This window comes from Gossypium arboreum, chromosome 6 (genome assembly GCF_025698485.1).
Source record: "Gossypium arboreum isolate Shixiya-1 chromosome 6, ASM2569848v2, whole genome shotgun sequence".
Taxonomy (NCBI): domain Eukaryota; kingdom Viridiplantae; phylum Streptophyta; class Magnoliopsida; order Malvales; family Malvaceae; genus Gossypium; species Gossypium arboreum.
In genome coordinates, this window is record NC_069075.1 from 136,100,796 (window position 1) to 136,126,754 (window position 25,959).

Genomic DNA, 25,959 nt, shown 5'->3' on the forward strand with positions numbered 1-25,959 from the left:
TATACCTGAGTCATCGCATGATTGACCCGTGTATTAAAACCGTTTGGATTGATTAATAAAATTAAACTTCATATACCAAATGGTTAAAAATTAGATTGGTTGACAAAATTAAACTTTTATATAAATTAAACATTTTAACAATAAAGATAGCACATTAGAATAAAATCCCAAATAGCATTCATGCCATTCCCTTCTCTTTTTTTTTTAAAGATAATTGAATGACAATGTTTGCCAAATTCAGACACCTTCCGATTAATATCATGCAAGCCCACGAAATGTGAAATGAGGGCCTCTTATGAGCCTAAGAGAATAGGTAAAAAGAGAGCCCGAATTCACCTGAGCACAAAAACTACATTGGAATTTAAGGGGAAACATTCTTGAAGCTAGACTTGGTGTTTGGAATTTCTTTAGTCACATTTCTAGAATCAATGAGTAACTTGGTACAAAGGAAAGAAAATTAGAAAGATGGAAAATTAAAGGGGTAAAAAATTAGTACAATGAAAAATATAATTTTTCTTTTCATACGTGTTTTTAGTAGGAAATATATAAATTTTGAATTAGCATACATTTCTCTTCTATTTTCTCTTGTCTCATTTTTCCAATTTGAAAGGATTGGTTTTTATATATTAAGATGGAAAATAATCACTTTTCTTATTTTCTTTCTTATCACTTTTCTTCCTAACCAAGCATATTCAGAATTTATTTTGTTTCCACTTTTCCACCCAACCAAACACACCATTAATATTTCACATTTCTAAAGTGTAAGATGAGTTTAAGATAATTAAGTTGAAATTTTTATCAAAAGGAAAAGCAAGAAGATCAGCCAATCTTATCTTAATTTGAAGCTTTTAGAGAAATTATTATTTTTATTTAATCAATGGTAAAGGAAAGAAATTGTTCAAGGTTTAAACTCATGATTCGATGTCAACAAGAACTTAAATAACACAAATCATTTGTCACTGCATCAATAACTAATTAATGAGAAAGAGTAAATACCAAAAAAAAAAAATGTTAGCACATTTACACCAACTAGTTTGATAAGGAAAGTCTTTAAAGAGCCACCTATCTAAGTCATTGATATCAAAGATGGGGAAGTTGAATCTAATCGTCTCACTCATTTTGAATTAGTTTTCCACAGATGGGAGAGAAGGATATATTATTACCTTAACTGTTGTATATCGTGCTTGACGCTCTATGTCCCTTCTATGCTGGTATTATAGTTACTAACTGCCACCTCATAGCATCGGGAATAAAAAGCAGTTATTGTTGTTGGAGCCATATTTAAGGCTATTGCTACTTATTTAATCGACACCCATCTATGGAGATAACAACAACACATAAATCAACTACCTCAATTGTCCATACATAAATCAACAACACATAGATTTAATATATTATCGGGCTTTTGAACCTTTGAATTGGGTTTTGGGCTTTGACCCCTGAATTTGCTTTCAATTTAGGTTTTAATTCCGAATGTAAATTTTGATGTGAAAGTCTGTTTTAATTCGATCGGTACGAATATTGTTGTTAATGTAAGAGGACATGGGTTCTAGTGTGCTGAAATACATTTTCGTCCTATTTATAAGTTAGAGAGGGACTATGAGTAATTCTAGGCTCTCAATTGATTCTACCATGGAGGCCAACGATAGACAATAACTCCTCTCTCCGACTTTTGAGTCTTAACAAAGCTAATTTTAAGAATTAGTGATCGCCCAACTTGAGAGCAGATAGCTAATGTATTCCACTTATTGAACAAGGTTCTAAGGTCGATCTGCGACCCCTGATTACCAAAGGCATCCATGGGATTGGTTCATGGATTTTCTTTCCTTTTGCCGCATTTCACTAAAAGGGTTGAATGGAAATAATGCATCAAGCTGTTCACAATGGTCAACTTGATCCTCTTCTCCAAGGATCCCAAACGGGGAAACCTAGAGGAGCTACTAACTCCAACTACCGTCCATGTGCGATCTATACTAGATCTGACCAACCGACTATCCTATTTTTTCTATGTTCTTGACAGTAGACTCTTTCAATAGTATGTTTCGATTCTCTTCTCCATTATTTAGAAAAAGTGTCAGTTTAGATATAAGATATTATCGTTACCATCATGTAAAAAATAACAAATATAATCAAAACTTGTTAGAAAGTTAACCTTTAATAAAACAGGATTGTTGAATTTGATTTTATGGCTGCTATTCGAAACCCCCGATTTTAGTACTTTCGGATTTCATACTTACCGGCGAGTCTTAATAGTTTTTTGGATATCACACTCATAGGAAGCAGATTTTTTGTCTGAAAAATGTTTCTCAACCCCACAAAGCTGGAAATGATTACCCTTGCAAATCATGATATGTTAAACATGTGCAATCAAGTGTAATCTACTACAAGAAAATTGGTTTTTAAAACATACGCCAGTAATTATCCGATTATTAGTAATTTCTTTTTTTAACTCAATTTTTTGACTTTTTTTCTTTTTCAGACACAGTTAGTTAGAGGTGATAGTTTTAAAATTAACATAATAGTAACTTTAGCTTTCAACATTTATACATTATGTTAATTTAGTCTTGATTCTAAAATTTTAACTTTCAACATTTACATTAATTTGGTCATTTTTGCAGTTTTGATTTTTTTAACATTTTCATCTAAAAGCTAAAAAATAAATTTATCAGCTAAATTTGATTGAAAATATAAAAATAGAAACACCCAAAAATTCAAAATAATATTTTTGTCTTTTCTCATTCTTTTAAAATTAACCCTTAATATTACAAATAAAAACAAAGCTGCAAAAAAAGGCCAAATTACAATATGTGTAAATGTTGAGGTCAATTTTTTAGAATCGAGACTAAATTGACAAAATTTATAAATATTGAGAGTTAAAATACTATTATATTAATTTTAAAAATTGTCACTATTAACTTATTGGTGACTAAAAAAGATAAAATTGAATAATTAATAATTTTATAACTTTTCATAATTAGATGATCGAAAAAATTATTAATAATTGAATGACAATTTATTATGGGCAATAATTGGCAAAAGCAAAGGATCTAGGTCCTGAATACCTTTGATTCGAAACTTATTATGGGCAATGATATAAGTCTCCTAGTCACATCATATGTGATTACTATTCGTGGACTTTGGTTTGGACTTTTCTAAAAATTGCTGCTTTCTTAAAAAAAAATTGCTATTGAAAATTGTAGTAGAGAAGTGCTATTAAAAATGTAGTTAATTTTTAGTATTCCCCATTGCTACAAAATATTGAGATTGAAAGTTAAAATGTCCTAATAGAAAGCTAAAATTAATTAATAATTTAATATAATAGTACTTGGAAGTATAAATTTTCAATACCTTTTATGTAATTAATATGAATTGTTTGGAAAATAAACAGTACATATCATATTTTAAAAACTTAAATATAATTTATTTAAATAATTTAATATAATTATTCATAAAATAATTAATTTAAATTTTTATATACTTTTAAATAAGATTATTTTAATAATTTTTACTTTATAATAAAATAAAAGTACTTAAATCTCAACTTTCTAGAACTCCAAATGCAATGAAGAAAAAACACTTGTAGAGTCCGAAGTGCAATGAGAAGTAATAATTTGATTTTAATTTTATTTTGTGATTATTTCAACGTGTATTTATATATTGTTCTATAATTAGAGAAAGAGTGCTCTTACCATTGCATCATACTTGCAATTCAATCTACAGGTTGTTTACAACATGTCACCCTAAAAAAATAAAAGAAATTGTGAAGTCTAGAGTTGTTGGCTTTTGGAAGTTGGGATAATAAAACATTAGTTGGAAGATATTTAACATTTATATTGTTCCTCTCTCCAAAACAGTAAATTTATGAACTTAAAGCTCATCTCTTGTATTTATTAGATTGCCTCAATCATTTATTGCATGAAAATGAAACATTCAATCAAAAAAAGGAAGAGGCAGAACTAGTCATAGATTTTTATATCAATGGAGATCAACTACAAAGCCAAATCTAGTCAGTAAGTAGTAATAATTTTATATCAGGTGAATAGTAAATCTAAGATCAGCAAGCTAATAATATTATTACAGCATACACATGATGATATTAGACATGTCTTAACTATAAGAACCATATAATTAGTTGCTTAAAAGAAAATTAAGCTAAGCTAAGAGCCAGAAATTCTTCTGCCATCTGGTGCTGATAAGATAGCCCCCCACGCCTTTGCTTTGCCTCTTAACCCCAATGGTTAAACAATCTGCATTGTTGATGCACCGCTCCACGAACTCCTCTGTGCTGCTGCTCCCACAAACACTGTCATTCAAAGCATGCGTTGAACCAGTTAGATATATCACAATGTAAGGGGGGAGATGAAGATCTAAGTAGTGGAAGAAGAGTTAAAAAAGGAGTCACCAGCTTAGAAATGGAGAATGCCTTTTTTGACCCAGTACCAACACTGAAACCTCAAGCTTCTTCACTTGGCTCATCACTGTCCCCAGCTTTGGCCCCTGAATTACCAGTGCTTCCACTTCAACCTGTGCACATGCAAGTAAAACACACCAGCCCAGATTAAATTTGCAAACAAACATGATTTATGGCAATAGTGCTATGGCAACTTAAAGAAAACAAATGAAGACTAAAGCATCTGTAAAAATTCCCATGGGGAAGACAAATTGTAGCAGGAAAAGACTTCATGTCTTGTAAAGCAAAAGCAAGGAAGTAGAAAGAGAAAATGGGTTAAAAAGAGTAAAAGTAGAAAACTATGAGACCCAAGAATAACTTGAAAATTGCCCTCTCACCCAAAAGGTGCTCAAAGGAGGGGAAAAAGGAAGATCAAATCAAGTGGGATCTTTCAAACACAAAGACAAGATTACTTTATTCTCCAGCTCTTAACTCCTAACCTATTGAATCCATCAATCAAACACCCCCAAAAAAAGAAAAAGACAATTGAAATTTTCATGTTATTACCTCAGGTTTACAAGCCTTGCAAAGTGACCCAAGAGAGTTAGCAAGGTAAGGAGAACAAGAAGAAGAATCAGAAGTCTTTTGGGTTGGGGGAATAACATGAAGTAAAGTAAGCAAATCACCCTTGTTAGCCACATGAGTGAGTGCCCAAATCATTGCATGCTTAGAATGCGAGCTCTCATCCACTACAACCATCACTCTCTTCCTTAACACCAACCCATTATCAACCCCATTGCCATACATGTTAAGCCCTTCCATCTGAGTCAAACTTGTCTCAAACCCACCACAACTGTTCCCACCAACGTTGTTATACTTGCTGTTCCCTCCTCCCCACCTCCAAGATGTTGATTTCCAGCCTTCTTTTCCACTTAACTGCCTCAAAAATGACCCTGAACTTGGCATTTTCCTTTCACCTAAATTTGGCTGCCAAAGACACTTACTACACTAACTAGAAACCAAGGGAAAGAGAAAGAGGATAAAAGAGAGAGAAAAAAGAAATGGAGAGTTATGTTGAGGGCCTTGGTGGGGGTGCTTCTGGGAAGTTGTGGGGCTTTAATATTGAGAGAAGACTGATACTGTAGTAACAGGCCAACGGGGGCCAAAAATGAACTGAATACTGAAAAAAAAAAAAAGGGAGAGAGAGACAAAAAGAGTGATGGATGGGAGGAGGGAGGGGTTAAAGTGGGGAGTGTTGGGAGGCAACCGTGATGATGCAAAACCATGATAATTTTTACCTTTGTTGCAGGTTAAAGTCACGGGAATCACTGTCTATTTCGTGGCCTTTTTGTTCTAAAAAATAATTTGCTAATGTCAGGTTCATGATGCTGGAAAACAGGTTTCTTTAGTTATATTATATGTTTATTTATTTGGTCTAATTCATAATTATGCCCTCAGTCTATATACTCTTTAAAATTTAGTCCCTTTACTTTTATTTTAAAATATAACAGTTAGAATTATTTTATTAAATTTAAGTTCATCACAATATTATTTTTGTAGTTACATATTTATCAAGTGAATATTTTTAAAAATATTATATTAACAAATTTAACAAAAATTTAACAGTGGTAATACTAGATTTGAAATTTGAAAAGTCTAGAGGTTAAATTCTTAAAAATAAAAGTATAAATATTAAATTTCAGATTGTGAAGAATAGAGGGACTTATAATATATTTTAACCTTGATTAAATATTATTTTTAACTAATTTTTATTAAATTAGAAATGCAATATTGATTGAATTCTAATTTTTAAATCAGACCTTTAAATATTCAAATTTAATGAGAATCCATAGAAAGAGTTATCAATTGAATTTTAATTTTCAAAGTCACTAAAAGAACCGAAAAGTAAAGGGATTATGGGCAGAATTAAACCTATTTCTTTTTTGTACTGTGAAATGCCAATCCCTTGCCTATTTCAGTCTCTATTATTACAGATTCTCTTCTGAGTACAATACTTTTTCTTTTCATTTAATTTAGTTTCTGATAAAGTAAATGAAATGGCAATATGATTTAATAAATTTGGCCATTGTCTTTCTAAGATGAAAAGTGATTTTCATGCCAGCAAAAATAGGGTCCATTTTATATTAAGATTGGGGCCAACTTATAAATTGCAACATACCATTTATGTTTGCCTACTCTTTTTCTCGTGACCAGAAATGGATCTATGGACCCCCTCTTCTACTTTATAGCCTATGCCCCCTCAACACTGTTCTTTTGGTCGGTTTTTTATTCATGGCTTGAATTATGTTGTTTACCTATGCCTATTGTTATTTATCTAATTCAATATTTCTTTCAGAAAATAAACTTATTAAATTTTAGTTCGATTGATATAAATATTATTGTTTATGCAAGAGAATGTGAGTTTCAATAAGTTAAAACGTGACATTTTTCTATTTATGTAGTAGTTCTAAATATTATATTAAATATATATATATATATACATATATGATCAGATTAGATATTGTTCTAGAAAAATAGTTTAGAATATTTTTCATGTGAAAAGTTAAAACATCAAAACTTTTAGACTCAAAATAAGCTATTATTATCTTCTAATTTGTACTTGAGTAAGTCTTTATTTCATGTGGTAAGCACTTATTTAGATATGAATTAAATATTAAAAGATCATTTGGATAGAAATTAAAGGGTAAATTCTTATTAGAGTACAAGTTTAAAGATTATGGACTTTTAAGCACGCTATAAAAATTTATTTTTTATGGATAAACATATTTATACTTTTAAAAAATAGACATTTTATATTATACATATTTTAAGAAGAGTTTGAAAGACAGATGCATAAGATTTAGATTCTTACTGAAATGTCATGTCAAAGCTCAAAATCAAACTAATATTCAAAAGTTTAATTATTGTTTTTTGCAGATGAATTTTAATGGGAAAATAAAATAAAAGGATATATTTCTTTTTTTCAAACTTTATTTTGCCTTATCATCATTATTAATTCGTACGTTAGTAACAGTACAAATTCCTGCTCTGACACAAATCCTATAATTACATCAATTTTTTAAATTATTTTGAAGATAATAATAAATTAAATTAAATTAATTAAGATAGGAAAAAGCAATGTCAGTAAAAAAGAGGAGACCCCTCGTGAATTGGGATTGTTTTGGATTTTTCCTTTTTTGTTTTCTCCTTACTCCTTCACTTCCAAATTATTGCTCCCGGGTAACCCGCCCTTAACTGCTTCTTTTTTACTCCATAAATTACATTTATACCTTTTTTTACTTTTTCTTAAATCAACTTAATCATTTTTATATTTATTTATATTATTATTTAAGTTTTTGATTACGAGTTTAAAGACATTAATTTTATTAGAAAAATTATAAAAATGTATTTTCGCATTTAAAATAATTTATATTATTTAAAAATATTTTACTCTTTTTATTTAGGAAATGTATGCATATGAAAAGATTGAAACCCATACTAATTGCATTGATAAATTCTTAAATTTATTATTTAATCAAAAAATTTTATACATTTTAATTTTAATATACACATTTTATTACCTCCTCGATTCAATAGTATATATTACCAATTTAAGTCCTAAGATTGACCTAACACTTTCCAATTTAACAATCTCACCGTTGTACAAAGAGTAAATCACTCTCTCACTAAATTTCTCCCTCGAAAACTTAGTTTTAAAATACAAGAGACTATTTTGATTGATTGCAAAAACAATGCATACATAAAACATTCCTAGCTTGCACAAATTTGTGCTATCTCAATCTCTCGGTATCTTTTAACCTAAGGAAAATTTAAGTTCGTTTACATAAGAGTCATAATCTAATCTCTTTTCTATAAAATAAAATTAAAAATCAACATAAGATAATCATGACATAATTCTATAAGAATCTCGATGTAATCCAATATCTTCAAATATAGAATATGACTTCTTCAATTTTAACTCAACTAGTCTTTATGTTTTAGGCTCTAGCTCGTTCAAATATCTCCACAGTAAATAAAACGATACATCAATTTGTGGTCGTTGTTTAAGTCACAGGTTTTTCCTTACCTTCAAATGTGTCAACTTGTAATAAACTCAAAAGAGAATAAAGATAAAACTAACAATAATCATAACATTTGAAGATTCAAAAACAAACTAGAGATGCATCACATTGATCAAACCATTGAAAATTGTATCCTCACCTGCCATTATTAAACCAACTTGATGATGATAGTCAACCAAGAAACTATTGCTAATAGCCCTAAGAGACCCACCAGATCAATAATGCATAAAAGACCTTCTGAAAATGATTCCAATAAATATTGTGTCACTCTTACCTTAATAAATCTTATATTTATGCTAGAACACGACTAAAAATAAAAAAACTAAAACTAAAACCACCATTACTGATAACCATTAAATTAAAAATGATATAAATCGTGAATCCTTATATGATAAAATTATGTGAAGTGATATATTTATATGCATGTAAATGTAAATTAATTTTGAAATTTAAAAATAATAAAAATTATATAGTTAGATAATAGAATTGGGAAGTTAAAATCTATCATTAACTGCATTGTTTCTTAGAATTTAGAATTAAAAATTTAAATTTAATTTAATTGTTAATATTGTACACCATGTCATATTTTCTATAAAAAAATTATGATTCAATTTAAAATCCAAAGATTAATGCAATTTATTTGTATAATTGCACTTAAAAGTTAATATTTATTTATTTCTTTAAACTTTAGTATTACAATCTTGTTTATACTAAAAGCTATAATTTTTTTGTCAATCACGTCACTGGTTAAGTGATAATTTTGTGTGGGTTTCAAGCTAATTGATAAAAATTCAGAGTTTGATTTTTATACTTATAAACTTTTTCTTCCTTTTTTAATTATAATGTAATTATTCACTATATATATATATATATATATATATAAATGATATTTTAAATAAAGCAAATAAAGTTTAGTTGCTTAAATAATTTTTATAGAGCTTAATATTTTAATATAATTTAGCTTTTTATTTGAAAATAAATAAATTGATTTCAGTATGTTACAAAAACTAACAAGATACTCTTTTTGTTGAAATTGTGCGATTATTGTTATTATTATTATTACTATTATTATTATTATTATTTGCTTTTATATATAATGGATATTAATAAGCTTGGCCTCAACCTTTATACCTCTATTCAATTTAGACTCTACTTTCCTTTTTTTTTTTATTCGAGCAAACTGACATTCAACATTTCATTATTGATGTGACATTATGTTAAGTCAATAAATGATTTAATTTAAAAAATCAAAATTTCTAAAAATTTAAAAATCATAAATAAAATTTATATTTTCAAAAATCACAGGAAAAAGTCTTTAAAATTTTTTAAAAATATAAATGTACAAAATATTTTAAAACATTCAACTTTTCAATAATTTAAAAAACTAATTTTAGAAATGGAAAATATTTAAAATAAACAAAACCCAAATTTTATGAAAGAAGTACAATTTTTTTCATATTTCATACTGCATAAGTTTTTAAAATATGAAATAAAATTTTCTTCAAAATTTGAGAAACTTTTATAATCTTTATGTTTGTTTGTTTTTTATTTTACTTTTTATTGAATTTCAAAGAGTTTTAATTCTTTCATACTTTTGGATTTTTTTAAAAAAATGTGAAAAGCTTTTAGATATTTTAGAACCTTTAATGTATTTTTTATATAAGTTTGACGAGTTTTTATTTTCTTAACATTTTTGGGAAATTTTATAAAGTTTTTAATTTTAGTATATTTATAAATTATTTTTAATGTAACATATGAAATAAAGTAGTTTTACATCAACAATAAATACACGTAGACTATCATATAAATTGTGACATAGCATTTGATCCAACTTCTAATAGAACATTAGATTATAGTTGAATTTATTCAATTGGATTCACAATAAAAGATTGAGCATCAATTTAGGGTGAGTTTGGATGAGCGGTACATTTATATGCGGTGGTGATGGTGAGATTAGATATTGTAATGTGAAACAAAAAGTAAGTTAAATACACTGCACCCCACCATCTATCTAAATCCACCCTTAAGCAAGTAGAACTGTATGGGTTAAATTGAATAAAAGATTAAAAATTTAAAGCCAAAACTTTTATTATACTTACATATAAAACAACAAAATAAATATTTAACTCAATTATAGTGAAAAAATTAATGTACAAAATATAATTTATTTAATCTATAAATAAAAGGATTAAAATGCAATTCAAAGTGGACATACAAAATTATTCCATTACTTTAGGGAAAAGAGATTTTATGTATTTAAAAAATAAGAGTTCAAATTTGGTTGTGGTTTTGGATTTGTTGTTGAACTCGAGATTTATATTTGTTTTTAGAACACGGTACACTGATTTTCGACAAGAATTGAAAAATTAATTTAATATTCCTATTAATTATTTTTTTAGATAAAACTCATATCTAGGTAGTCATCACTTTAAACATGGAGGATTTCCATAATTCAAATTTGGACTATTTTATTAAACTAAAATATATTTTAAAATATTATAAATGTTATAGTAAAATAGAAACAAAGTATTTTTAAGATAAAAGATTTAATTTTGTTATGGTATTTATTTCTACTCTTATTTCGATCAACAAACCACTATATAATTTATTTGCATGAGTTCTTATCACCATATAGACGAATCCCATTCTAAAAAAATTACGCATTGATCTATACTAGAATCTATTTAATTTTAATACTCTAAATTCGAAACACAAATTTAATTACGACATTGAAATGAAATTGATTAGTAAGTAAGGGTATTTATTTGAAGTGAGAAAATCTATTCCGTGATAAGAAAAAGGTCAAATGTCATTTTCCTAATGATGATTCAACAGAGAAGGAATAGTGTGAGGAGGTTTGAGTGACGAATCTTAGACCCTAAATCTAAACCATCACGGTATCATCACCTGCCCCTGCCATTGCCCTGCCACACTTTTTTATTTTATTTTGTTTTCTTTAATTAATATTATATATATATATATATATATATATCAAGTAACAGAACAACAGTGGCACAGATTGCATGGGAATATGGGCAAAGCTAAAGCAATGAAAGGCATTCAAAGGATAGGGTGCTATTCTCATACCAAGTTTTATTAAAAATTTTCAGTACCGGACAGTAATCTAATATATAACACACTGATGCTTATGGATGTAATTCAGTCTTTGTGATTGATGGGTTCATGAAAGTATTCAGCACCAATACAGCATATATTTACATTTTTTAAGGCAGTTGCGAAATTAGGAAAAAAAATTAAAATTAAATTTAAATTATAATTTTTATGATAATAAAATATATGTTTATCATTTTAATAGTTTATGTTTTTATAAATTTTAAAATATTAAATTAAAATTTTATTATTTTTAAGAGATTTAAAGTTTAATTTTATTTTTACTAAATTTTAAAGGGTCTAAATAAAAAAAAAAACCATTTTAGGAGATTAAGCTCCTGCTAGCTCCCCTAGCTACCCTAGCTACGCTCTATTTTTTTTGGCATTTTCTATTTTTCACTTCAGTGTGTCAATTGAATATTTGCTTAATTAATATATGTATTGTTATCAATTCAGGAAAACATAGGTTTGAGTGCGTTAAAACACGATATCCTCTTATTTATAAACTGACGAGGGATAACGTGTAATTTTAAGCATTATATTAAAATCTTATTTTTAGATATAGTGAATTGTGGAATATCATGCATGCATCAATACATACATACGACATAATATAAGATAAACATTACATAACAAAGCCGTTATGGTCGGTGGTGTTTTTAAAACAACCGAGTATGACACCCTGTTTGGAGTTTGGACCATACCTTTTTTATCTGTTGAATGTTTGACCCTAATCTTAATTTATATTATACTCATCATATAGTATAATGAATCTGCCATCACCAACCACATTCTATCTACTTTTTTCTATTATAATTATAGCTTTGAGTTGGAGTGAATATTCAGTTCCTTTTTTTATTGCTTTCATCGGTTTTCTTTATACATAAACCAAGGCCTCCCGAATAATGCAGTCATAAAAAGATAAATCCAATGTTGGACTCTAAGACAATATTTAGATAACCCCACTCATGTGCCTTCTTAATAGCACAAGTAATGGACTTGGACTCGACAGATGGAGCATCAAAAGCGCCCTCGATCTTGCTAGAAAAATCCACAAGCACCAATCCTCGTGGTCTCGAAAGATCGCACCACAAATAGAACCCCTAGCATCCTTGTTCCATGCAACATCAACATTGGTTTTTATGAATTCACTAATCGATGAGCACCATTTAGCAATAACTAGTTGGCTAATAAGAAGAGGTGCAAACAAGATGTTATGGATCCGAAAGTCTCTGTGAGTAGTATTAGTCCGAATCACCACATCCTAAGGGGTCAAGTCTCTGTGAGTATTATTGCCAAATGAGAACAATCAGGTTTGTGAAAGCCTCTTTGTCCATCTTTTGCATAGCAAATTCCCACCGGTCAATTGCTCAAGAAAAAGATAGAAGATCATTATTGATACCGCATATAGTCAAAACATCCTCCTTGAGAGCACCACAATGGAAGCGACTAGAATCGACAGAAAAGGAAAATGGGTTACATTTCTCTATAGTAGGAAAGATGTCATGACCCACTCTCCTACAAAGATGTTTTTTAAGGTACAATTACAAGTAGTACATTCGTATATTTATAATTAGAATCAATCATTACAATACATAAACGAAATTACATTTACAATTAATACATATATATAACTATGATCAAAATCAAACTATTACAATACATGAATAGACAAACTAATAATCAAAATATATCTTAACTTATATTAGAATAAATTTAAATTAGGTTTACACATGATAAAACTTGAAATCATTATAAAATTTGAATAAGTAAAATTTAAACATAGACACATAACTTGCAGTGCATGTGGGATTGAATAATTTGAATCATACGGATGGTTAGATAGAAAAAAGAAAAATCAACAAACTACTTGTTCATTGATAATAAATTGTGGAATGGCAAGTTATACTGACATGGAAGTTTAACGCTTCTATTTTTCCTTTAAATGTAGTGAGTTGATTGTATACAAAAGTGAAATAAATGAAGAAAAGGAAATGGATTTTTTTTCCTTCTAATTTTACTCTCTTTTTTTAAATCTGAATCAATCAGCATGTTATTTTAAATTCTATTTCTCTCGATGTGCAACTGGGCCATTACACTCGTACTAAAATTATTCTGAGTAAAAGTTTTTTTTTTTTGCTAGTTGAGTTTTAACTCAATTAATATAAGTATTGTTGTCAATGCAAGAGGACATAGGTTCGAGTGTGCTAAAATATATTATCCTCGCTATAACTAGTTTTAGATATTGTATAAAAAAATTCAGATTTAATCAGAAGATATAATGAGATTATTCATAAAAAATTGTTTTTTTTTACAAGATAAGTGTCCTTATTTACCCAAAAAGAGTTTCAAAATTAAATAACTACACCTTCATAGCAGCTAAGGTAGAAATTTGAAATTGTTGGTAGAAATCAATACTATTAATAAGCTTATGAATGGAGAAGCTCACTTTTTAACCACTACAACTATAATTTTAACCTGATCCCACAAGAATTAATCCCCAATTCAATATAGTTCATACCTATATATTATAATTGAGTATTTTTTTATCTATCTTATTTTATATCTATATATATTATTATGTTAATAATTCATATTATAATAAAATTTTGATACACTTACGTATTTATATTGTATCATATTGGTATTATATTATATTTAATTATGTTTTTAATATTATGTTGGTATCTATAACCATGTCGTATTTGATATTGTAACCATATAATTAAAAATAAAAAGGGTATTTGAGTAATTAGGTAAACACTAAGTTACCATTATATTGATTACGTTCGTAATAAGATTATCGGCATATACCTTAACATATTCTTGAATATGTTACATTATTTTATTTAGTTCATTTACTTAAAATGTAAAATTTTGTTATTTAATTAATAAAATTTAAGTTACCTAAAATCTCAATTTTACTAAATTATTTTGGTATAAAATTTGTTTTTTAACGAGTTTAATTCTTCCGACATTAATCTTTCTCGAAACATATTGATACCAAAGTTCATGAAGCCCTTGCATTCAATTTTCATATTCTCGTTTTAGTTATAAAACTTATATAATTCATTTATCATAATATTATTATAATTACTATTGTTGTAAATAAATAAAATAAATTATAAATACATAAAATTTGGTATAATATAAAAAATATTATTTCATATGAAAATTTTATATAATACTTTTTATATCAAAATATAGCATACGAGAATATAAAAATCTAAAATGTAGTTTAAAATTTTAAATGAAATATTGGGTAATTTAATCATTTAAATATTACCAAAATATCATTTAAATAATAGCGTAAATTTGTAAATTTCTAAAATCTAGCAAAGCATACATCAATTTTACTTTGAATCGAAATAAAGTATATCATGATTAAATTTCTTAGCTAATAATGCATAAATCAAAATTTTCTTTTAACTATAGCACTTGAATTTATTTAGATATTATTTTTGTAAGTTTTGGTTGGGCAATCCTGGTTGTGGGATTTTTCTAGAAACAAACAGTACATTTTTTTTGGACACCAGACACTCAAAAATTTGATAACTCTAATTTTCAACAACAATAATTGGCAGAAATTCAAGGAGCAGAAGAGTTGAGCAATGATTTTTAAGCATATATGAAGAACAGGGAATTCTCTTCTAAGATGGCTGACTAATTGAAGGGAAAAAAAAAAACTGCATTATATATCTTATTTAAATATGACTTGATGTTTATTATTATTATCAGTAATATCATTACAGAACTGTTATTACTATATCTATATGCTTAACAACGAGGATAATGGATGGAATCGCATTCAAGATTAAGATATATCTACTTTACCTCTAGTACCATGTTGAGCATGTTAGGAAGTATAGGCCAAAATGACATCTGTTGCAGACATTCCTTTTCCAATAAATACTACCATTCAACACTTAATATCTGCTGAATGGCATTCTGTTTTTCTCGGCAGCCAGGTTTTCAAATCTCCCCCCTCAGGCATTGTGTGGTTTACAAGCTTACTGTGCCTATTTTGTTATTTTTTCTCAATCATGGTTTTCTGAAACTAGCATCAGTTGTTGGACGATAACTTCCCATTGAAATTATATTGTTCCAACAATGAAATGTCTTCAGGAGATAACATTAGTGCACCAGTACTCAAGTAATGCCGAGATCGTCGTGTCCTGTATGAAAACAAGTTGAAATTAAACAGAAATACCGCAAGGGATATGTGGTGATGACTAATCAAATACTAACACATTTGCAGGGAAGTAATTTGAAGTAAAAGTTTGTATACCTGCATCTTTTAGTCAAGCTTGTGCCTACTGATAAGCGGGAAGCTTCTGATTTTGATATATACCCCAAGGAAGAAACATATTCATGAAATGCATCACCCTTCAGCGCCAAGCAAAATCTTGATGGCACCATGGAGCTAATGATGTCGAATAAACATGACTTCACGTCCCTATATTGCATATTCAAAAACTAATTTAGATAAGTAAAATGGCAGTGCCAATAATGAAATTCTAAACCGAACAACTTGAGCAGCAAGAAAACATGCTTTTTCTCCCTAGCAAGATGAATGTACCAAAATTTTTCCAAACAGAGCACACTAGATAAATGCCTAAATCATGCATCTATAGAGGTTCTACTTATCCAATGAAATACTTCATTCCATCCAAGCAACCCAAAACAAAAATTGTAAGCGATCAATAATAAGCATGAAATTTGACATGTGATTTGCCAATGTAAAAATGGTCAACTCATATGCAAGTAATATATATCCCAGGGTGGCATCAAGGAAAATGACAACTCTGGACCTTTTCACTGCCAGCTCATGTTTTGATGGGGTCATGGCCAAACCCTTTCCATCAACTGAAGTCCTGCTTGCACTAGCATCATGTCTAAGCAATCTACCAAGTGCCATTGTGCTAGTTGAGGAAGCCAGAATCTCTTGGCTCAAATCCACCCTATGCACAAAACCCATTTTCAATCTTAAAGCATCAATTTCTTTAGCATACAAGCAAAATCCATGTTGTGAAATTGTATTTGCCATCTGCAGCTGCTTGTCATGCCAGACAAATGCATCTGAATTCTCGGAAGGGATAATTAACATCTCCAAAGAATCCTGCACAACTGGCTAATTAGCATCAAATATAACAGGCAAACTCAATAAGGGTCTCTGAATAAACAACCAATAATATTCCGAACTTACTTGCATCTGGCACTTGGAAAGTAATTGGTCAGCTTGTGAAATTAGGTCACTCATTCTACAAGTAAGCTTTAAAATATTCAGAGCATCTTTTGGCTCTGAGTCAACATACAGTTTTAGATCAGCATGACTGTTACGAAGTTTTTTCCATGATTCTTGTACTAAATCAGTGGCCACCTGGTTCCTAAATTTCCCCATGGAAAAAGATTTTTTGTTGAAATTCATGCGACTGCATTCATCCATTAGTTCAAGCCCACTTGATACAGCCTCGTACTGATTTTGCGAATTCTCCACCACCTCTTCATGAGATGCTTCTGCTATAATATTGCATGTGCCAACTGAAATATCTGAAGTTTTAATCAACATATGCATAAATTTACCGTGGTCATTTGCTTCAGCTGGCAACAGGCCTTCTTCAAACTCGCAACTAACTGAAACTTCTGTTGTTTCAGAAACATTAGCACAAGACAGAGTTCTAGAAGAGAGCTCCATTCCATTAACAATTTCAGTCTCAGGAACATATGATACATCCAAAGATTCACATGTTTCCATTTTTAAATTATTTTCAGCGTCTGAGCATTGGAAACCCCTTCCCTCACATTTATCTACTTCAGAATTAAGTAGCTCATCTGTTAATGGCCTGTTGGGACTATGGGAAAGGTGTACATAATCTTCTTCGATGAATAATTCACGGTTGACATTTAAGTCTGAAACTAAAGAACGGTGTTTATTGAAGTCCTCATCTTCAGAATCAGAAGACATAACAACATCAAGTTTCCTCCTACTTGTTCTCTGAGAGAAAGAAACCGGGGTGCCTGAGGACTTGTAAAAGTCATGTGCAGTATAAGAAGGGTTTATCGATTCATAGCAATCATGAATAGAGAAATTCCGGTGTGACATTACTTCCTTCTTTGCCTCTATACTGTCTATTTCATTATTATGCATCTCCAACCCATTTGGCATGTTGTTATGTTCAAGTTCGTCCTCCATCACCTCCATTAAAGTAGGATTTTCTCCCATCAGAGACAATTTCTCAGCAATTTCCTTCTCAACTAACTCTGATAACTGAGATGGGAAGCCCCAAGGGATTACAGTTGGTAATACCAAATGACCAGCTTCTATATCAAATAGCAGTAACCCATAAGTCTTCTGCGATTTGCCACCTGGATCATCAATGGGCATTAAAGCAAAGTACAAATATATGATACAAAGAATCTTTATGAGACACTAAAAACTGGCAAGGAGCTCAAAAACAAACACTAAACATAGAAATCACACCCTTGAAAAGACCTCTTGTGATTTTCTCAAGCACAAAACAAGTATTTGAAATTGTACGAGGAGCAAAAAGGCATCCAGTTGGCCCCGACAGCACCATAATAACTTCCAAAAAGCCACTACTAAATGATAACAGAAATCCTTTTAGAAAAAGTATGAAGTATCAAAACCTAGACTGAAACCAGCTCTTTCTTCCATTAGGTTTCTTACCCAGCTACATAGCTCATATAGCTGTAACTACAAGGCATACTTATTATTCATAAATTTAATCATCATTAACAAAATGAATCTGAAAATAAAATTCAGAGCAAGATGGTAACGGTCACTAAACCTTAAGTCCATAACTAAAAAGGCTGTTATAAGTTTTCTACTGAATCTATCAATCAAAAATTTTGACATTAACACTTGAATTAACTACTCTATACATCAGCATACACCAAAAAGAAACTGTTAATACAGTTTCCATCCATTCATGTATCAGGGACCAATAGAGATTACCCAAATCAAACTGAATATGTATTTGTAGATGGCTAATGCTTAATTCAAATGATACTTGGATTTATGCAAAGGCTCAAACATTTCCCGTATTTTTTATTTTAAAACTGATTCCTCATGTTTTCTTACATAGCGATTTATTAAGAATTCCAATAATTTGGAAAACTAAACCACCTCCAAATAAGGTTGATAGAATATTAGAGCTCTTTGATTATTTGACATTTTTCAAGGTCTGTTCTCAAAGCATTGTACCCAGCTGTGATGTCAGGGGAAACCAGTATACTAATCATACCATGTAAATTTCAGAAACAGAATAAATGTACTGCACAAACAAGGCTGTGTACTGTTATTAACCTTTTTGATATTTTTTGCTCTGGCACCAAAACTGGAGATGCATAATGGTTTTTCGGATATCACCCTGACAACATTTAATTAATTGCTCTAGTAAATACGGTTGAATGATGGCTTTCTCAGCTGCACAGACCTGTCACATAAAGATAAGATAAACATGAATAGATAAAGAACTTTGCTAGGTGAAAGAGTTCAAAGAAAGCTCTGAAGTTTATACCATAGTAAGATGGTGAAGCAGCTCTTCTCTTGATGGCATGGTGAAACATAACTCTAGCCTGTCCAAGTTGTCTGGCAGAACAAGATTGTTACCTGAGAATTACCACCAAAACATGGAGTTACAAGGAAATACATCAAGTTATAAAGAGTCAAGAAATATTAAATTGTTTCAACCATAAAGCCATCTTACTATTACTAGTCAGTATCACAGGCCCTCTAGCTTTTTCAGCAATTTTTTGTATAGCAGGAACAAAACCACGATCTTCAGGAAAACTGATATCCACATCCTCAAAGAGAATCAAAGACCTAACTTTATCTTGACCAAACCCAGTCTCACGATCATTACAGACATGTTTTCCAGATGCACCATGAGGCCCTGATGAATCTTCCTCATCTGGTATTGGTATAAATTCCACCTCCTTATCAAATTCTTTCATTGCTTCACCTTTAGATAAAGGTCCTGCAGATTTCATCACATGCTTGCTAGGTGAATCTACAAGATTTTCTATTGACCTGCAACAAGTATACAGTTTAGGACAGAATTACGTTAGTAAAGCTTTTCTGCTAGATGCTTCAATGGGCAATAGAATCATCATAACATGGAAGTGTAAGAGCGATGCTGAAGACAGAGTCACCAACCCTGTAAGGCAGTGTGATTCTAAAGCCTCTCCAAATTTTTGCTTCACCACGGCCCCATTTCGACAGTCTGATGCATTGGACTAACAAAACAATAGATCCGAAGCGTTCAACTTTTACACAATGAATTGTTCTATTATTAAATTACAAACACTAAAGATTGACTGAATTAATATTAATTTGAATGATTGCATTAATGATGCCTTGTAATGACAAAGGAATGTAACTAAACTATACTGGAAAGGAAAGGACAGTAATTTTATCATCTTTCTACCTTGTAAGATGAATAATGATACAAAGAAAGAGAAAAACAGAAAAACTTGCATAGTTCTCCAACTGACAGAAAATTTCAGTATTCAGTCTTATGCAAATTATTCTTTAGAAGTGGCAAAAACAAGCCTCAGAATAAAGTAGATATCAAAAGCAACATAGATTTACTTGCAGCATGTTTTGAAGGTACTGGACACGTAAACTGGTTTATAATCATGAACCTATATCACGTCTGGTCAAAATCCTCCAAAACCCTCAATGTACAAATATAAGTCCAAAGCAAAAAGCAGGGGCATATAATACAGCTAAGACATGACAAGAGAATTGCTTTAAACAGTAATACATAAATATGGCATGACAGCAATAAAAAATATTTTTATATCATAATATACAATAAAATGTAAATTTGATAATTTTCAATAAATATTACATGCAAATACACTTTCATTTCTTTTTTTTATTTTATTTTTTTAATTTAAAAATTTGAACCTTAGGAAACCATTGGAACCAAATCACTCATTCTTGATTCCATATTGGGTAGAAAAATGCAAAAGAAAAAAACCTTCACATGTCTGAGTGTCTTTGACTGTTTCCAATTTTGTTTTTATTTTTATATTTTTGAAGTAACCCGGCATGTATTCACTGTGTCGGAGCATCTCCGGCACTTTGATATTCCCCTAATAGAAGTGTTTGATGGGTTCAAAAGCTCACCTAGATTTCCAATGATTTAGAAATAATGGAGAGATGAATATTTGCTTTCAGTTGCAAGACACGTCTTAACAACTACGAGCACTTAGACTAGCAAACTTTAAGAACTCAACCTAGACCCTTAACTTCATAATAAGAGGAGTTCATTTACTTCAGATATAACTCCTAATACTCTACCAAGAAAACTTAATGCTTATATGCATTTTCATGCCAGGATAAACACCATTGGGATATTGGTTGGCCACAACTAATGCTGGAGGATAAAAAAATGTATATCTTTCCAACGAGAATCTAAAAGTTCAGTAGCAACCTCCAGAATTTTAAATCCTTGTTCCTCCGCACAAGCATGGATAGCTGCAGACTTCCCACTCTGCAACAAAAGGAAAAAATACCTTTAACTAACAATAGAAACCAAACGCATATGGACCTAACATATTTTGAAAAAAAAAATACAGAACACTCTCCAAAAAAGCAACCCTTTTAGAAAAAGAATGAGTATAAGCAAGAGATTTCCCGTAAACCTTATACAATCACAAGACTGAAATCTTTGCAGATCTAACTACAATTACTGTTGTGAGTGAATCAACTTAATGTTAAGTTCCTAGTTCCATTTTCAGGAAAAGAATAATACCGGTGAACCTTGTAAGCAAGAAACACACAATAAAGGCTAGCAAGAATTCAACTACCAATACCAGGAAAAAAATTATCAACCCAAACATGAAGTGAAACATGATAGAGATAATAATTCATACAAACCCAAGCATGATGGTTCATTATGTGAATTGAAAAAACAGAGACACAAAGGTTAACTTTAAAATAAGAATGTGCTAACTTTAGTCAAAAAATTTATATACCCCAATTGGTCCAGTAACTAAGAGAACATTCTTCAGGCTATCCTCTTCATCTATGTTTTCTGAATCAGAACCACTTGCACAAAAATCATCATCAGAATCTTCTTGCATGCTTTGTTTATCAATGTTATTAGAGGCTTTGATGGCTCGAAAACTTCTCTTACGCCACAAACGCAACCAGTCACTCATAAACTTCACTGATTCAATATTACCACAAACCTGAAAAGCAGCAATAGCGGAGGGAAAAGAAAAAGAAAATAAGAAGTATGATATTACATCCCCTCTACCTTTTAAGATCATAGTAGTTCAGAACAAACAATATCACCTCTGTGGCACTTTTTGGCTGGTACTTATCAGTCCATAAGCTATTATCAGATTCAGGCTGGATACTGCAATCATAATAACATGGAACCATTCTGCAACCAGGAACATAATGAAAAGGAACTTGCTTAGCAGAATAACAGACTGACATAAACAGAGGCAGAATCCATTCACTAGCAAGTACCAACTTTTCTGTATACACTAGATTATTTTTAGTAACGATAACCTTTTCAGAAGTTTGCACAACTAAGTTTGACCATAACACCAAGACTTTAACAAGTTTGTGGAACCAACTGGCTGTTTTCATTTGATTAGCAAATACCAACATTGTTAAGATGCAAATCCTATTTCTAAATACCATCTCTATCCTGCATACTTTGAATTCAAGAGTTCCAGAAACTACAGAAACACACCAGATTCTCATATTGAGCAAAATATTGCGCAAAAATGTAAAATATTCATAATAACAAACATATTAAGGTAAACGCAAGCTAGCATATAACAGATGAAGTTTAAAGAAATGGCAGAAGAGTTTTAATATGCAAAATTTCAACCTTTCTTGAAGAAGTCTACTTTGTTCAAGCTCTGAATTTTCTACGGTATCAACCTGCATAGAAAAAGGACACCAACTTCATCAACTTGGCCATCCTGGCAATAACAAAATTCTAGTGAAATAAATCAAAGAACATTCAAGTTCCATGAATAACAGATAAGCCTTTGGTTCAATGGCAGGTAGCGCATCTTTAAAAGCATGGGTAACGGAAGTGCACATTAGATTCCACATTAAGTAATCACTTAAATGGGGTTTAGGAATATGCGGGGTGGAGGCTGATTGTCTAAGACTACTATTGTCTAGGAGAAAAAGCTAATAGAAAAAGAAAAGAGAAGAAAAGAAAATATTGAAAATAAATTTCAACAAAATAAGGCAATGAAAATAAAATTTACAACACATACCCGTTCTGAGCTCTTCAACAGCTTATAGCTTTCCAATTGCTCATCTACTATTACAGCAGGTATTGCAGGTGGTTTTCCCAGTAAGTCATTATCTTCAATAATGCACTGATCTGACAACTTGCTTTGAACAAATGATGCATTAGAGAAATGTGGAACATCAGGAAAGTTGTCAATACACAATGCCTCAACATAACTTTCAAAAACTGATTTAAATAGGCCTTCAGGATTGCAAAAAGTGTCAAAGGAGGTTTTCTCAAAAAATGACCAATCTTTCCAATCAAGAACTAGATCATCCTGCATAAAAACGTTTGGGTGTCATCCCAGAAAAAAAGAAAAAAGAACATTTAAATAAGTTCAATTAGGAAGAAAAAAACCCAAAAACAACAATATAAAGGAAAAACAGTACATTTAAACATGGTTGAGTCAATAATGCCATACCTGAGTTCTTTCAAATACATGAATAGGACCAATGTTAATGCGTTCGTCACTTATGTCAAGCAAGGCGCCATCTTTCCCTACTTCTGCAGTCTCCTGGCTTCTCTTTCCTGCTTTCCATGATGTGAAAAATGGATGAATTTGCCTTCCTGCAAACATTTGTGAATTTTCCTGATCAAGCATAAAAAAATCTTTTAGTTACATCTTACATGCCAAATATTGTATTTCATGATGCTAGTTAAATTAACTTCACCTAAACTAAGGTACCGTTTGCTAGTAGTAAGAACTGATGTACAGACAGCCAAATATGTGAACACCATACTGCAGCATTCATTACAAGGAAAACCAGGGAGAAGGGGGTAGTGAAGGTAAAATGTTGCATAAAAAAAGGAGAAAGACAGAAAACGGAACAAAGAGGCTTCCGTGTTGCAAGGAAAATCCCAACAGTCTTCAAATTAAACATTATCCAGAAAATTGGGAGGTAGTAAACTCTTCATTATAGCTTTGAAGGTCGATTATCATTCTTCCTATTTCTTAATTAGACACATTCCTGCCCAATGACTTTATGCTGGGCACTACTTAAGCTCCAAAGACTTCATCATATCAATGGTCTCCAACCAAGCAGCACAAAGCCTACATCACCCATGAATACCTTCAGCATCCTCCTTACAGTAAATTAGAATCAGATAAATATCAGCCAACAAGTTCAATTATTTTCTCTCTCTAGAACCCTGATTTTTTACCTTCGCCATCATTCATGTCGTCCCTATGTCGCTAAGAAAAGCTAAATTCCACCCCAGACCTATCTTTTTCTACTTGAAACTATTTTATATTACTGAATTACAGCAAAATTTTCCAGCATTAGAACTTGATGCTTGCTCATCAACATCTAAAACAACATTCTCAATCAACACCAAACAAAGGGGGGGGGGGGCGAGAATTAGCCAAAAAACTGCTAATGCAAACTATCCACAGTGTAATGGTGAACAAAAAGCGTGTTAAAACTTCCAAAAATTTAAAGGAGAGATCAGAATAATGCTAAGACAGTCACTAACCTCAGCTGTCAATTTTGCCTCCAATCTTAAATTAGGGATTTGTGGCGTTAATATATCTTCGCTCTCCATCAAATTGTTCATCCCATTCTTCTTCGGTGTAGTCTTCTTCGGTGTAGTCTTCACTGGCGATTTGCTCTTTGCCTGCCCATAGAAAACCACATTAAAATTCTAAAGGAAAACTATCAAACAGCTTCTCCCTTTATTTAATAGGTTAAAATAACTCAACTAAACCTTTTTAGAAGCTCGATTCTGAGGAGTCACTTTCCCTTTCCTTCTTCTTCCCTTCTTGCCCTGACTGCCGCAGAAGTCTTCATCTTCGCCGTCTTTATCATCATCCTCACCTTCCTTAGCCTTCTGATCAACCTTCGGTTCAATTTCTGGTGATTTTTGCGGGAACAATGTTGACTGGATCAATCTCCGGCGGACACTCCTCCCTTCCGGGCGGACGGTGCCATTGACTATCGCCACCTCCGGCTCTTTCTTCTCATCTGAATCGTCCATAGAATTGAGATTTACCCAATCTCAATTTAGGACTTTAGGGTTTTTGAGAGATTCAAAGATTTGGGTTTTTATTCTTTTTGCTTTTGGATTTTCGAACGTGATCTAGCGAGTGTGATAGAAAGAGAAAGTTGGAGGGAACAAGGATTCTCTTCCCGCGCCATGTGGTCAAAGAAAAATAAATTTACCGCCATGTTTATAAGTACAGAGGTGGTAAAAGGTTACTTGATTCTAATTTACCTAATAAAATTAACTAAAATTCAATCTTAATTTTTAAAATTTTGCAGTCCCGCGTTTCTCCCGATTTTTCCTTCTAGCCGTTAACGTCAATTAATAGTAGACTTGTAAATTGTCAGGTTACTTTTAAAGTAAATGATATTCAATATTATTAAATTATTAGTAAGTTCATATTTTAATCATTTAACTTTAAAAAATTATAAGATAGTCATTAAATTATTCAAAAGTCTTATTTAAGTCACTAAATTGTTTAAATATTTTTATTTTAGTCACTAGGCTATTTTTTTTTCTTTTTTAAAGTTTGAATAGCTAAGTGAAAATTCAATAATTGGTACAATGGATCACTACCTAACAACAAGTAAAATAACATATCTTATGTCCAAGTTGACCTAACGGTCAATATCGAAGATCGAAGAAGAAAGATGTTTGAATTTTTTAAATGTTCGGGTTTTGATCCAAGTAAAGTTTACTTTTCATGATTGCTTTTCCTTTATCCACATAGTCAATTCCTCCTTTGTCTGGATCTCTCCTCCCAACAATAAGAATTTTATCTAACTTACCACTGATGACATTGAATTTCTCAAGCATCAATTTAGTTGTTGTCAACTCTTTTTGAATTTTCACTAGATTGTCCAACTTTTTAGCAAATAAAGGATTCATTGGTTTTTATCTATTTGACCAACCTCGAGATTTCATCCTTTAGTTGATTATTTTCTTGTAACAATTTGACATTCAAATTACACACTTGTTCTCATTTTTCAATCATGGTCTTATAGGTATTCAAAAACTCTTCTTTAGATCCTTCATCTGGCTCACCATTTGTGTCCACTTCTAATCTTTAAATAACACTTGTCGTGAAGGTCACATAATT

General features: G+C 30.7%; 2 protein-coding genes across 3 annotated transcripts; both read right to left on the reverse strand.

Annotated features, from left to right (window-relative positions):
- Positions 1 to 3,947: 3,947 nt before the first annotated feature.
- Positions 3,948 to 5,649, reverse strand: LOC108484380 (uncharacterized). Its single transcript, XM_017788151.2, has 3 exons — positions 4,958 to 5,649; positions 4,403 to 4,524; positions 3,948 to 4,303 (listed from the first exon to the last, which is right to left on the reverse strand). Exons 1-3 carry the CDS (start codon positions 5,354 to 5,356, stop codon positions 4,153 to 4,155), a joined length of 672 nt encoding a protein of 223 aa, XP_017643640.1. The 5' UTR covers positions 5,357 to 5,649; the 3' UTR covers positions 3,948 to 4,152.
- Positions 5,650 to 15,274: 9,625 nt separating this feature from the next.
- On the reverse strand, positions 15,275 to 25,066 carry LOC108486670 (uncharacterized). 2 transcript variants are annotated; one of them, XM_017790841.2, is made up of 16 exons: positions 24,585 to 25,066; positions 24,354 to 24,494; positions 23,302 to 23,469; positions 22,864 to 23,157; positions 22,464 to 22,516; positions 21,914 to 22,004; positions 21,592 to 21,807; positions 21,048 to 21,107; positions 19,763 to 19,842; positions 19,314 to 19,636; positions 19,125 to 19,216; positions 18,911 to 19,040; positions 16,790 to 17,949; positions 16,395 to 16,702; positions 15,872 to 16,039; positions 15,275 to 15,758 (listed from the first exon to the last, which is right to left on the reverse strand). In XM_017790841.2, exons 1-16 carry the CDS (start codon positions 24,852 to 24,854, stop codon positions 15,647 to 15,649), a joined length of 3,666 nt encoding a protein of 1,221 aa, XP_017646330.1. In that variant the 5' UTR covers positions 24,855 to 25,066; the 3' UTR covers positions 15,275 to 15,646. The 2 variants fall into 2 exon arrangements, with proteins under 2 accessions (XP_017646330.1, XP_052885789.1); XM_053029829.1 differs by having other exon boundaries at positions 16,395 to 16,714.
- Between the last annotated feature and the right edge of the window lie 893 nt (positions 25,067 to 25,959).

Coding starts and splice junctions, on each gene's coding strand:
- LOC108484380 (XM_017788151.2), bottom strand. CDS start 5,356: ATGCCAAGTTCAGGGTCATTTTTGAGGCAGTTAAGTGGAAAAGAAGGC. Junction 4,525..4,957: donor GCAAGGCTTGTAAACCTGAG/GTAATAACATGA, acceptor GCATGTGCACAG/GTTGAAGTGGAAGCACTGGT. Junction 4,304..4,402: donor CATTCTCCATTTCTAAGCTG/GTGACTCCTTTT, acceptor TTTGAATGACAG/TGTTTGTGGGAGCAGCAGCA.
- LOC108486670 (XM_053029829.1), bottom strand. CDS start 24,854: ATGGACGATTCAGATGAGAAGAAAGAGCCGGAGGTGGCGATAGTCAAT. Junction 21,808..21,913: donor AGCCAAAAAGTGCCACAGAG/GTGATATTGTTT, acceptor GCTGCTTTTCAG/GTTTGTGGTAATATTGAATC. Junction 16,715..16,789: donor TTTCCAAGTGCCAGATGCAA/GTAAGTTCGGAA, acceptor GATGCTAATTAG/CCAGTTGTGCAGGATTCTTT.